Here is a 12,687-nt window from a genome sequence, read left to right as displayed (position 1 = left end):
TTAGGGATAATCCATTGTTGTGAGGGCACCAGGCCCACACCAGCCTTGGGAACCGACCTCGGAAACATGCCCCGAGCCCACGGAGGGCGCTCCCGCCAAAGCTAAAACACACCACACCGGCATTTCACGCCAAATGCAAATATCTAAGAACCCGAGACGGCCCCCAAAGGCGCAGCAGGCGAGTCATTTCAACTACCCCCTACTCCTTGTGGGTTGGTCCAGTCTGTGAGTACGATCCTGAGGTCAGTCCGTGTGAACTGAATCATATTTTGCAAATGGAGAAAATGAGATCGAGATGGAAAGGCAAAAGTATAATGTCTAATACTCTTTCAGTTGTTTCTAGGGGAATGGCTGGAAATGGTCAAGGTAAACGGATTGTTAATGAATTTCCAGATGATAAAGTCATGCTTTATTTTTTAAATTAGTAGGGAGAGGAGGACACTGGGGGCGGGGGGGAGGCGGGTTTGTTGTTGTTTTCTGCCGGATATCGCCAGGTAAAACTTCCTTGAAATCCGAAGGCGAACAAACTGATTCTGATAGTTAACGATTTGTACTTAAATCTTGCAAATACCTAATTAAAAGAGAATTATTCTCAATAAAGCCTTGGAACCAACTTTGTAATTGTGGCTTTTTTAATTTCAGTGTTTGGCGTGTGAGCTTGTGCGTATTTAAACGCTGAATCAATGAGTGGGTTTTGGAACAGAGTGGGGAAAAAGAAGAGCGAGCCCAGATGTCAATAATACAAGGCACCTTCCAGAACTGTGTGATTTCGGGGGGTGGGGGTGGGGCAGAAAAGAAACACAAATACTACGAAATTCATTTCTACACATTCTGGCCTAATTAAGAAAGCATTACAACACAACATTTCCTCTTGGGACAAAACACTTAGTTCCCCCTCGCCCCCACCCCAAGCATTCTGTTTATAATCTGAATGAGAAAAGAGCGCGATTAACTTTGTAAATAAAGATCTATGCTTTTTTACACGTTTGTTTTGATAGAATGCATTAACTTAACCATAACATTTTATAGTTTCAGCTGTGCCATAGTCCAAATTTTCTGAAATCCTGACTGATCCAAAATTTTATACCTAACAAACACGCCTGGAAAATTTAATAGTGTACAGTGCTTCTTTTTGGTTAAGTTTATCCTAATTTAGAATTAAAAATAAGATTGTAAATATTTTAAATCAAAACCTTCCTCGCCGCTACGCCAGCTTTACGAGATCACAAAGTGGAGCAACAGCGCTCTCTAGTGGCAAAATGCCGCCTCCAGTCGACCGAGTTTAACTTCCCTTTATCGGCTCAAACCAGTTCTAATCTTGTTCTTTATTTTGACTGGGGCTTGGATCGCGGACACTATTAATGCTTCACCCCTTTGATTGTCAACAAGTCAAGTGCAGCAAGCAGTGGCTCCCGAACGCCAAAGATATTTGTACTCCCGAGAGAGCTTCCAATAGTGTCTTTTTCAAAAGCTTCCAGCCCTTCTTTTGCCAGACACAGTAGGTCCCCATTCCGTAATCGTCCACAATTATAAGATGGGCTGGACTGAACAAAAATTACAACTTTCTAAATATCAACTACAACAGGCTTTTTTGTCAGAGGAGCCAGGCACTTTGAAAACAAAGAAATGATAGAAGTTCATTTTATTATTTTCTTTTAAAGCTGTTGCTCAGCATAAAATCCTGAATATTTGTTATTTTAACTTCTGATTTTTAATCCTTCAGGCCCATTTCGCTGGGCAATCTGGGGACGGGGGAAGGCAGAAATAGAAACCAAATTAAAAGCTTTTTGCTGGATCTCTGAGCGGCTATCTGGAAAGGCCCTGTTGGGCTGTGTTTATTGGCATTTCTATACACAATAAATGAGATTTTAAATTTATATCAAAAGTCACAGAGTGAAATAAATTGACTAAGCGTTCCACTTGAATTTTTGTTAAAGCAAAGACTTTAATCAGCTTAGGTGTCTCCTTTGAGGTTAATCTTTTTTCTCAATTTCAAAAATGTTTTCTTCCAATTCAGGTGTAATGATTACATTTTCTATAAGCAAATAGATAGAAAATACAACAATACTTTTGCTGCAAAGTTTGGAATGGAGGGCCAGGTACTTTTATGAAAGGGCATTTAAATAACTTCATTTTTTCCTGCTGACCCTGTGACAATTCAGCTGGGAGACCCTCGGCTTGAGTAAATGACTCAAGATCACTAACTTCTCCCACCTCCAAATAACAGGCAAATTAAAAAGTAAAGGAAAGAAAGGAAGGAAGGAAGGAAGGAAGGAAGGACGAAGGAAGGAAGGAAGGAAGGAAGAAAAAGAAAGAAAGAAAAAGAAAGAAAAGAAAGAAAAGAACAAACTAGACTGCCGCCATAGTGAAATATTATAAAGAGCCACCCACCATAGGCTAATTCTAATTCACGGCCCATTTTAAAAATCAGAAATACATCATCTCCTCTTTCCTACCCTCCCCCATTTTTATTTCCTAGGTGCTCACACCTCACCGGGGGCTCCCAAGTCCCTCTGCCTTCTTGGTCCAACACAGTCTTGTTTATATTTTATTGTCCAGATTTTAAGACCCAGTTTTGTCTGCATTTTTCCCTTCCTCCCACAAACACAACATCAAAATGAGATGGTTTCAAAGCGAAGCGCCAAGCCTGTCGTAAACTCATTACCTCCAGACGTCTCGCCGGCTCGATGGCTTTATGACACCTTGGCTCTTCCTGTTTTCAAAGAGCCCTAGGTATCGGGTTGGCCGCAGGGGCGGGGGGTACGCTGCACCTTCTGCCGGATCTGGGCCTTGGCTTTCCCTCCCAGCCCCCTCTGCTTTTCCTTCAAGTCCCCTCTTTCATCAGGATCCCCCCAAACTCTGCCATCGCTCCCCCCTTCCACCCAGCCCAGTCCACCTGGCGCCACCCATTCTCGGGCCTGCAAAGGCTGTGCTGGGCCCGAACCTTCACTTACAATGACCTTCATTTTAGCCCCTGAATGCGGCCCTCAGAGGGCCAAGCTGGGGGCTAAGCACGCACTGGAACTGAGTTGGGGGGGAGGGGGGCGATGGGATGGGGTGGGGATAGCTGCGGAGGAGAGCCTTGACCACGTCGATCTGCTAAGGTCACTTTGGGGCTCTTGTGTGTAGGACGGAAGCTCACAGCCTAACTGGCTCAGCCCTCCCGGAGCCAGCCAGCCTGTTGAGGTGGGGGAGTTGCTCCAGAGTGCAGAGTTGGCCTTTCCCTTGTTGAGAGAGGGGACTGGACGGCTGGTATTCCATGAACAGAGGGAGACATGGGGTGCGGTGTGCCCACGCCCCAGCGAGAGGGTGCCTGGCTCCTGAGGCCCGTGGGCTCCGCTGGGCACTGCTGCAAGGCTGCCACTGGGCCTAGGGCCCAGAGTTGGCTGAGAAGCTGGAAGCAGGCTGTGGGAAAGACAGAGCAGCCAAGGGCCCCCCTCTGCCCACACAAAGGGAGACTCAGAGGCCCATCAGACAGACCGCTCAGGTGGAAGGGCCCCAAATTTTTAGCATTGTCTCCCTCCCAGGGATGGGAGGAAGTCCTGTGGGGGTGGTATTTTGCAAAGAGACAGAGAAAGCAGGCACAGAGTTTTCAGGGCCAGCGCCTGGGCTCCATTTGATCAGGTCAGCCTTTATTGGTAGGAAGCGGTAACATTTACAACTGGTCCTCAGGCAGGAACCCGGAGGGCCCGCACCCGAGGCCGCCCACGCAAGCCAAGCCCTCCCCAGGAGAGCCTGGCTGCTCCAGTGCACTGAGAATAACCTCCCACCCACCAGAGGCCCTGGGCTCCCCCCTCGGCCTCATTCCAGGTCTCCGGGAAGGGCCCGCGGGCTCCCTGAGGAAAGGGGACTTTCCTAACTGCTGGGCAACCTGGGCGGGCCTCCCACTGTTGTCACTCTGCCTTCATTCTCAGAAGTGGGGCGCACTTGGCCCCTGCTTGAGCAGCGCTGGGGGCTAAACTACAGCACTTTTCAGAAACATAGGGGACATTTACACAGGAGAGGGCTCCTCAATCCAGCGTGCACTCACAAAATATAGCATTTCCTACGGACCAACGGTCCAGGAAAGGGAGGGAGCGGGAAAAGGCAAAACCCCAAAGCACTTCGTTTCTCCAACACATAAGCGAGCAAATACAGAGTCCCCCAAATACCTCACAGAGACCAACCACACAGTCACTTCTACCTAAAGGGGGGGGGAGGAAATGTCCGAATCGCTGGAGAGTTTCTGGAAATCAAGCACCCAAAAACAAAACCCCCACTGCCTCTGCAGCGCAGAGTGGTCCCGCCGGCGCCGCACCGGGTCAGTCTCCTTTGGGGCATTTCTCCTTGCTCATCTTTTTCATTTTCATTCTACGATTCTGGAACCAGATTTTGACCTGTCTCTCTGTGAGGTTCAGAATCCTTGCCACCTCGTAGCGCCGGTCCCGGGTGAGGTACATGTTAAAGAGGAATTCCTTCTCCAGCTCAAGCGTCTGGTATTTGGTGTAGGGACAGCGCTTTTTCCGGGTGGAGCGAGCGTGGATCCAGTTTGCTGCAGGGTTGTCTATGAAGGGGGGGGGGGGTTGGAGAAAGGGATCGAGGGGCGGAGGGGGGGCAAGGAGAGACGACAGGGTGGGGGAGAGAGGTCGTTAAATTAATTTCACCAAGGATGGCCGCTTTTCACAACTTGGGGGGAATTATCATAAAAAGCTTTAATGCCCGCGCTCTGTTTACCGTACAAACCTCGCGCCTAGGGTAGGTGGTTATGGGAAGCTTTTTATGAATACGTGTTGCCTAGGCTAGAGTAGGCGTCTAGACGTTTTTATAGGTTAGTAAAACTATCAGTTTTGCACATTCGAGCCTTACAGGTTTCAGCAATAAATCAGGGGGCAATTTCTTTTGCACTTACTTGGGTCAAGTTGCTGCTGCGGCGGCTGCGGATGCGGCTTCTCCTCCTCCTTCAGTGGGCAGCCTGGGCTCGGGTGGTCGCTGCAAGCCGAGGGCTCCGACGAGCCGCCTGCCCCGGACCCGGACCCGATCCCTGCCCCGGGCCCCGTTCCCCCAGCCGCCGCTGCCGCCTTGTCCCGCAGGAACGAGTTGCAGGAGAACTCGGGGCCGCCGCTCCCCTGGGACTCCCGGGCCGCGGAGCACTCAGTCCGTTTGGAAGAGGAAGACGTGGAAGTGGAAGAGGAGGTGGAGGTGGCGGCGGCAGGGGTCGGGGCCGCTCCGGTTTCTGGCTTAATCCCGTAGTGGCGCCCGTTGGGTGGGCCGCTGGGGCCGGGGCTGGGACCAGGGCCCGGGCCACCTCCGCCCCCGCCGCCGCTCCCGCCGCCGCCCGCGCTGCCCGGAAAACCGGGCAGCGGCTCCATCCAGGAGCGCATGTAGCGGCCGGGCTCGGAGGCGGCGGCGGCCAGGGGCGGCGGGGGCACGTACGGGTGGTAGAGGCCGCTCATCGCCGCCGCCGCCGGGGGCTGGGCGGGCACCGCGGACCACGAGGCGGAGAACACGGCCGATTTGGGGGCAAAACTACACGAAGCAAACTCGGCGGCGGCAGCGGCCGGGCTGTCGGCCACACCTGTGGGCCTGCCCTGCGCGCCGGGCCCCGGCGGTCCAAAGCGCGCAGCGAACACCTCGTCGCCCTCATGGCCTATGAGCGAGTCCACGTAGTAGTTGCTCAGGGTGCCACTGGAGGACATTTTGAGGCGCCGTGCGCTCCCACCCAAGGTTACACTGACCGCCGCGGCGCCGCTCCCCGCCGGCGCCCGAGCCGCCGACTAGTTCGCAGGCTGCAGCTTCCACCATTGGTCGCGCGGCCCACGTGATCATATTTACCAATACCGGGAGTAAATCAGTCCGCTAAACTGGGGGCTGCTGTGATTTAAAAAAAAAAAAAATCATCATCAACATAAGCGCCGCAATTAGAGCCGATGAGCCCGGTCCGTGCGCCCAGCTCGGTCCGGCCTGGCTCGGACAGCCTGGCGGTGGCTGGAACCGCTGCGCTCGACCGTGGCCGGAGGAGGCGCTGGGGACTATTTGTTCGTCTCTCCTTGCCGCCTTCGGTCTTGCAGTTCAGACCTAGGCTCCCTCTCCAGCCCCTGGACTCCGAGCTACCGGCCGCGTGTCCCGGGCGCACCGAGCGCGGGGCCAGAGCCCGGAGCAGCCCGGGGCACGAAGGGTGGGATGCGGCCCGAGGCAGGCCGGCCTTCAGACGCGGCCCCCTGGCGCCCGAGGGGAGTTTTTTCCCTGTGCCTCTCTCCCTACCCAAACCCACCCCTCCCTACACAGACCCACACACGCTCTCTCACAGCTTGTCGTGTTGTTTAAAACAGGTGGAAGACCTCTGTAATGATATTATGCCTTTCAATAAAAATTTTATGAGGTGTATTTGATTATAGATTAATGTGTCCCTAATAAAACGGACGGATGGAGCAGCTCGGAGGGCCTCCTCCCCCTACCACACTCACACACGCCCGCGCAGCCACCCACACCCCCGACGTGAGGCTGAGCACACGCGGCGGCCCGAGGGGGGAGCTGGGGCAGCCGGGCCCGCCGACTGGGTGCGGCGGCGGCCACCGCTGGGGCTTCTGTGTGCCCTCGGAAGTGCTGGCAGGCTGTAGAGTAGGCACCGCGGGGACAGCGGCGGCCAGGATGCCTTGTCTTCTCCGGGGCTGCCGGAAAGGCCCTGGAAGAGAACACGCCACAGGGCAGAACCCTAATGCAAGCGCAGGCCCGCTGCCGCCCACCGCCCCAACCCTGCTTCAGAGAGGCCCGCAGGAAGCGCATCTCCCCGGGGCAGGGCCGCTTCTTGTGGTGGTTCTCGGGCCACTGTCTTCCGAATTCTTCTTCTTCTTTTTTTTCCCCTCCAGAAGTAAGGCCGGGCAGCCTTGAATCTGAGGGAAATGCCCATTGTCACTCCCAAATCCATGGTACAAAGCCTCGGAAGCTCGGCTGGGAGCCGAGACAAAAGCAGGCCGAGAGCAGGCGGCAGAGGATATATTCCTCACTGGACAAGTTGCTCAGAGCACCCTTGGAGGGATCCCAGCCCACCTCGAGCCCCGGAAAGGAAGGGGGTAAATGCCTACTTATGGCCTGATTGATTGCCTTTGCCAATGGCTCTCTGATTTTGTTCCAGAGGAGATGCCTTTGCCTGTAGCACAGGTTTTCCTCTGAGACATGGCCCCCTGTCAACAACTAATGGCGCTCCCCACATCGCAGGGAGGAAACGGATAAGTTAAAATTGCCCTCCTTCTCCTGCCCAACCGATGGAGGTCCGGGCAAATCTACTCCAGTGTTTCCAACCTGGCATTGATTCGGAGCCTTCTCTTTCCCACCCCTAGGAAATGGCTCCCCTAAAGGGTTCTGTCTTGGAACTGGGGAAGGTTCTTGGTTTTTCAGGAGGAAGTTTAAAACTCTGAGTAAATACTGAATTTCCCAAACACTCCCTGGATGAGAACTGTGAGGCTCAGAGTCCCTGAATAGATAGTTTCATGGGGGAGAAAAAGAAAAAGTGAAAAGGATGTGTTTTGTCAAGCTACTTGAAGCTGGTGGAGACCTTTTGAAACCACAGCATAACCTGAGAAAACGAATTCTCTGTCAGCTCTTCCCTCTAAGGCCTCTTCTCCTTTCTCCCACGCAGGGCTAGATAAGCCTGGACTCCCTCGGTGAAGGCTCGCTGGAGTTTTCCAAGCTGTGTCGGCAGCTGGAACATTGGACTTCATGGGAAGTCACGTTCATTTGCAAAGTCCCTTTCAGTCACCTTTTGTACATTTTCTTGCCTCCCAGATACAGTGGCTCCAACCAGCATTTTATAATTAAATAGAGGGAGCATTACCTGGGGGGGGGGGATATCTTTTCAGAAAATTTTAAGAAAATTTCATGTGGGCCACTAAAAGCTAATGAGCTTCAAATCCTTCCACAAGGAAACCAGGGCAAAGTGGGATGGGAAAACTCACCCATCCTCGGCTTCGCTGTGGCCTGGCTTGTCTTGCGCTTGGGATGGGGGGGGTGGGGGGGGCAGAACTGGATCCGTTGCAGTGCTAGCTGCTGGCTGTCCTTGTTCCTGTAATGGAGGCCCGGCGGCTTCCAGGTGGGCCAGACTGGTTTCAACCTAGCCCCTGACGATGGCACGCCAGCCAGAAATCACCAAGACCCCACTGAAAGTATTAAAAAATAACACAACCAAAACCAAAGACAGGAAAACACACAAATGGGGAGCTGTGAGGAAAAAAGCAGCGTGGGCACAGTCTTACTTACCAGGCTCTGGTTAGAGGGAAACATACACCCATCTAGCATTCAATTATGTTACTATCTTGGCGGGGTGGAAGGGGGAGGAAGACTCCCCTTCTTCCCAGCTAGGAAAACAAGCACACCCAGGCTGGATTATAACTCCCTCCACCACTGCCAAATTTTAGCACCCTAGGCCTCCTCCAGCTTCTCCCATCTTCCTTCTCCTGCTCTCTATCACCACCCCCAACTGCCCCAAACAAGCAGTTTAACTGGAAGATAATCTCACCAAAGGCTTTCATTTCCACCGTAACATATGTCCATTTCAGAAAGCAGAGGGAGCAAACTCGTTTCCAGAGTTTATTGCATTATACATGCGACCAGAACATGCACAGAAAGGACAGGTTGCTGTTGTACTTCTACCAAACCACAGATGCACCACAAGGGAAGGCTACAAGGCATAAGTCGTCAATATTCCATCTCACCAAGGACAATTGCTAAATTCATTTGTGAAAAGATACATTGTAATGTGCTTTTTTAGTCCCCCTCCCCCCAAAGCTTGTGGGTTTTCTTAATCTTTTTTTTAAATATATATGTAATTTAAGTACTTTTAAGTACTGGATGTATTCAAAACGCCATGAGATCATGGACTAACCACACACACAGACCTTTTGCGTTAGGAAAAACATGAAAAAGTCACATTGCTGGATGGATGAATGAACTGATGGATGCTATACAGTTCCAATAAGTTAAGACCCAAATGAAAATGCGCAGTAATAGTTACCCTGCATTACGATGAAAAAAAAAATAAATTACACGTGCTAGTTTTTTTAATATATATATACTCATAGGGATTACAGATCACTTGCAGCACGAACAGAATGACCCCAAAGTCACATTCTAGCAGGAAACAAAACAAAACAAAACAAAAAACAAAGAGCAATGAAGGTTTTGTTTCCGCCTTCCCAGTCCTCCAGCACTCGGCCCTGGAACGCGGTGCCCCCTCTCCGATCCTGGCCTCTGACGGGCCTGGGACCTAAGAGAAGGTGAGGTTGGCGGTCAGTTCTCGGATCCGGTTCTCTCGACTCATCTTCTTGAGTTTCATTCGGCGGTTTTGAAACCAAATCTTGACCTGCCTGTCGGTGAGGTTAACGCTCTTACTGATCTCTAGGCGGCGCTCGCGGGTGAGGTACATATTGAACAAGAACTCTTTTTCTAATTCCAGCGTTTGGTGCTTAGTGTAAGGGCACCTCTTCTTTCTGCCACTCTTTGCAGTGAGCCAATTGCTGGTTGGAGTATCAGACTTGATTTCCTCTAACAAAATTAAAGGGAGAAGAAGAAAAAAAATCAAGAATTTTTTTTTTCTCTCAGTCTTTTCAAATGTACCCTTGGCCATGACCCCACTGGCAGGCAGGCCGCTTTGGGAAATGCTGGTATTAAACATTACTCATATGAGGTGGGCCCTGGAAAGGATTTGTAATTGATGCCAGATTAGTTTAAATGCCCAAAATGACACGATGGGTGGGTACTCTTGCCCTCGGTGTCAGGGTTCTCTCTCTTTCTCTTTTTCTCTCTCAACTTTCTGACCTGCACAAAACATTAGTACAATAGTAAACTTTCAGAATCTCCCGAGCAACATTCTAAGTGGGCAGCTCATAATTGGGCTGGAGTGGAAGAAGCAACCCACAGCCTGAACGAGACTACCAACCCCACTGCTGCCTCACATCCTCAAGTCTGCCACTTCTTCCCCACTTTTCCTGCCCGGGCGGGGAGCCCCACAACCAGGTTAGTTGCCCTTCTCTTTCAAAAGATAACCAAGGAAGCGAGTACACCTTCTCCGACCTGCCTGGGCATTGTTGTACTCCCCAGAATTTCTTGCATTCTCATGCCTTCTTGTCCCCACACAAAAGCATCCCCCCCCCTCGCCCCCAGAAATGTGGCTCCTTACTGTGGCCCACCTCTGGACACTGGGGGAGAGGCTTAGGGGCAGGGTTCCTTCTCAAAAAGCCAGAACCCCTGGCCCTTTGCCCCAGCCCAGCCCCAAGACTGGCCCTGCTGGGTGGGCCCTGCAAATTCCATTCTCCCCCCTTCAGCCTTTGCCCTCTTTGCAAATGGATTGCAAAGCTTGCAGCACTTTCCCCAGACAAAGCCAAGGTTACCCAACCCCGCAGCGGCTGGGAGCCCTGTTCCCCAGCCCAAGCACCAACCAGCCCAGTCATTTCGTTCCCATTGCCACCCCCAAGCTCGCAGGATGCGGGGTGCATACACTTGAACACGAACACGGTGCCTTGGACCGCCTTAAAATCATCATTGGGTGAAAGGCAAAGCTGGGACTGCAAATCTGAGCAGGAGAAAGGAGGTTCTGGGGCCGTGTTTACGAGCCGCAGGTCTCATTTGCCCTCTTTTGTTGCATTTCAAGTCTAGCTCAGGAAAAATAAACCCGGCAAGCCCATCCTCTGCCCAGGCGCCATCAGCGTGGGGCCAGGACTAGCCAGGAGGGCCAGGGCAGCCAGGGAGAAGCGGGGACCATCTCGAGACTGAGACTGCCCCTCTAAAAGCCAGGAGGAGCCGCACCTGCCAGTCGGGCTCCACCTCAGCTGCCCGGGCTCGACGCTGGGCACCCAGGCGCTCCCTCTCTGCCGGGTTCCCGGGCTGCACGCCCCGCGGGGGTGGCAACTTGCTCATACCGACCTTTGCTTTCCTTCTCCTGTACTTCGGGACTGGACACGGAGACCTCAGCCAGGCAGCTCCTTTCTTCCGGAAGGCCGCCCTTGGCCTCGGGGCTCTCCACCTGGGAGACTTTGGTGGGCTCTTGGCCACTCACGGGCTCGTTCATCTTCTTTTCCATCTGCAGCTGGGCGGCCGAGAGCTGCGGCTTGGCCACGCCGCGAGGGTTGAGCTGGAGCATGACTGTGGAGCTGCCTTCGGGGCTGTTATTGTACTCTTGGGTTTTCCCGGTGGCGTAGGTCTGACTCAGTCTAAAATATCCAGGGACAGGAACCTCGGGGTTCTCAACAGGACAGGACTCAGGGACCAGCCTCTGGTACGAAGGGACCTCAGCAGAAATGAGTTTGTTGCGCTTATCAGAATACATGCAGCAATTGGATTCTTCCTTAATGTTGGTGGTGAAGGAGCAAGTGGGGACTTGCTGTGTAACAGGTTGCTCTATTCGACAAGATCTGTTCGGGTCTGTCCAACTGTCTACTTGAGGTATATAAGGATGCACATTCATACCCATATTTTGGTGGTTCACTTCTCTTTTGGCCAGAGACGGGAGCAGTCCACAGGTTTGCATTCCATAGGTCCCCATGTCTGCGCTAGGTGGTGGCATGTACATGCTGGCGCTGCTCGAATAAAAACTGTCACTCCTGCAGGCACTGATCAAGGAATCTACTAAAAAAGTATTAGCAGCAGGAGAGCTGTTGGGAAAGGACATTTTGGGGAGGAATTTGAAGAAGAGAGATTGTGTCCTTTGTAGGCTGACATCTCTAGGAAAACATTCCCCGTGTAATTGTGGATGCCTCTGCCGACCACATGACAACCAAGCCAATGAGATTTGAAAATGGCCTTGAGCCGCAGCCTCCTCGCAGGTCACGTGCTCCAGAGCCCGGCCGGCCGGCCGCGTAAGCACGGACAACAGCGACATCTACTACGCGCCCGCGATAGTGCGCGCCGGAGACAACCGGTCCAGCCCTCCCCGTCGCCCGCCAGCCTCCCCGGGGCTCGCTCAGCCGGCCGGCCCCACTCGCGTCCCCTGCTCCGGCCTCTGGGCCCCGCTGGCGGAAGGAAAGTCTCGGCCCGAGGGGCGTCCGGGAGGACATGCGCGGGGAGGGAAGCCAGAGTGCCGTGGCGCCAGCACACAGAAGCATTCCCCGCACACCCCCAGGCCGAACGCGTCCGAAGAGCCGGGGCACGGGCGGGGGGTGGGGGCCCGGCTGGGTAATTTTCTCCGGGGCAGCCTGGGAAGGTGAGTCGGATTTCCCGGGCTCTGAGACATCCCACCCCAGGGGTCCGCAGTAAAGATGTCTCACGCAAAGACGCGGCCAAGGTATCGTGGGCAGCGGAGGCGAGAAGGGCCGCGAGGGCTAAGAGGCCAAGCAGCTGGCCGGCCCTGAGCCCCGAGGACTGGCCGGCCCTGGCGCTGTCCATTCCCTCCTCCAGCCCGAGGGAGATGCGGGATCCCGGTCCCTCCGCGCCCCGGTGGGCTACCCGAGCCTTCGGCTCTCTCGGAGGAACCACACCCCGACCTCTGCGGCCGGGCCGCTGGGAGCTTTCAGCCCGGAGACAATCCCTCGCCAGCAGTTGGCTATCCTCGAAAGCGTCCCTCCGACTCCCAGCGGGAGAACTAAACCGAGGTTTCCCTCCCTACACGCCCTGATAATAATGAGCGAAGAGGAAGGAAGGAAGAGCGAAAGAAAATAATTTTTTCAAGGAAAGGGGAAAACTCTCGCCCTCAGACTCCAGAAGTTTTAGAAAACTGACTGG

General features: G+C 53.3%; 2 protein-coding genes across 2 annotated transcripts; both read right to left on the bottom strand.

The window, feature by feature from the left end:
- Positions 1-3,589: 3,589 nt before the first annotated feature.
- Positions 3,590-6,183, bottom strand: HOXD9 (homeobox D9). Its single transcript, XM_036073999.2, has 2 exons — positions 4,889-6,183; positions 3,590-4,543 (listed from the first exon to the last, which is right to left on the bottom strand). Exons 1-2 carry the CDS (start codon positions 5,673-5,675, stop codon positions 4,302-4,304), a joined length of 1,029 nt encoding a protein of 342 aa, XP_035929892.1. The 5' UTR covers positions 5,676-6,183; the 3' UTR covers positions 3,590-4,301.
- Positions 6,184-8,724: 2,541 nt separating this feature from the next.
- On the bottom strand, positions 8,725-11,715 carry HOXD10 (homeobox D10). Its single transcript, XM_036073998.2, has 2 exons — positions 10,894-11,715; positions 8,725-9,516 (listed from the first exon to the last, which is right to left on the bottom strand). The coding sequence occupies exons 1-2, from the start codon at positions 11,636-11,638 to the stop codon at positions 9,239-9,241; spliced, it is 1,023 nt and encodes a 340-aa protein (XP_035929891.2). The 5' UTR covers positions 11,639-11,715; the 3' UTR covers positions 8,725-9,238.
- Between the last annotated feature and the right edge of the window lie 972 nt (positions 11,716-12,687).

The sequence above is a fragment of the Halichoerus grypus genome, chromosome 4 (genome assembly GCF_964656455.1).
Source record: "Halichoerus grypus chromosome 4, mHalGry1.hap1.1, whole genome shotgun sequence".
Classification (NCBI taxonomy): domain Eukaryota; kingdom Metazoa; phylum Chordata; class Mammalia; order Carnivora; family Phocidae; genus Halichoerus; species Halichoerus grypus.
The sequence above is the reverse complement of the archived record's forward strand: the minus strand, read 5'-3'. Positions and strand labels throughout refer to the sequence as shown.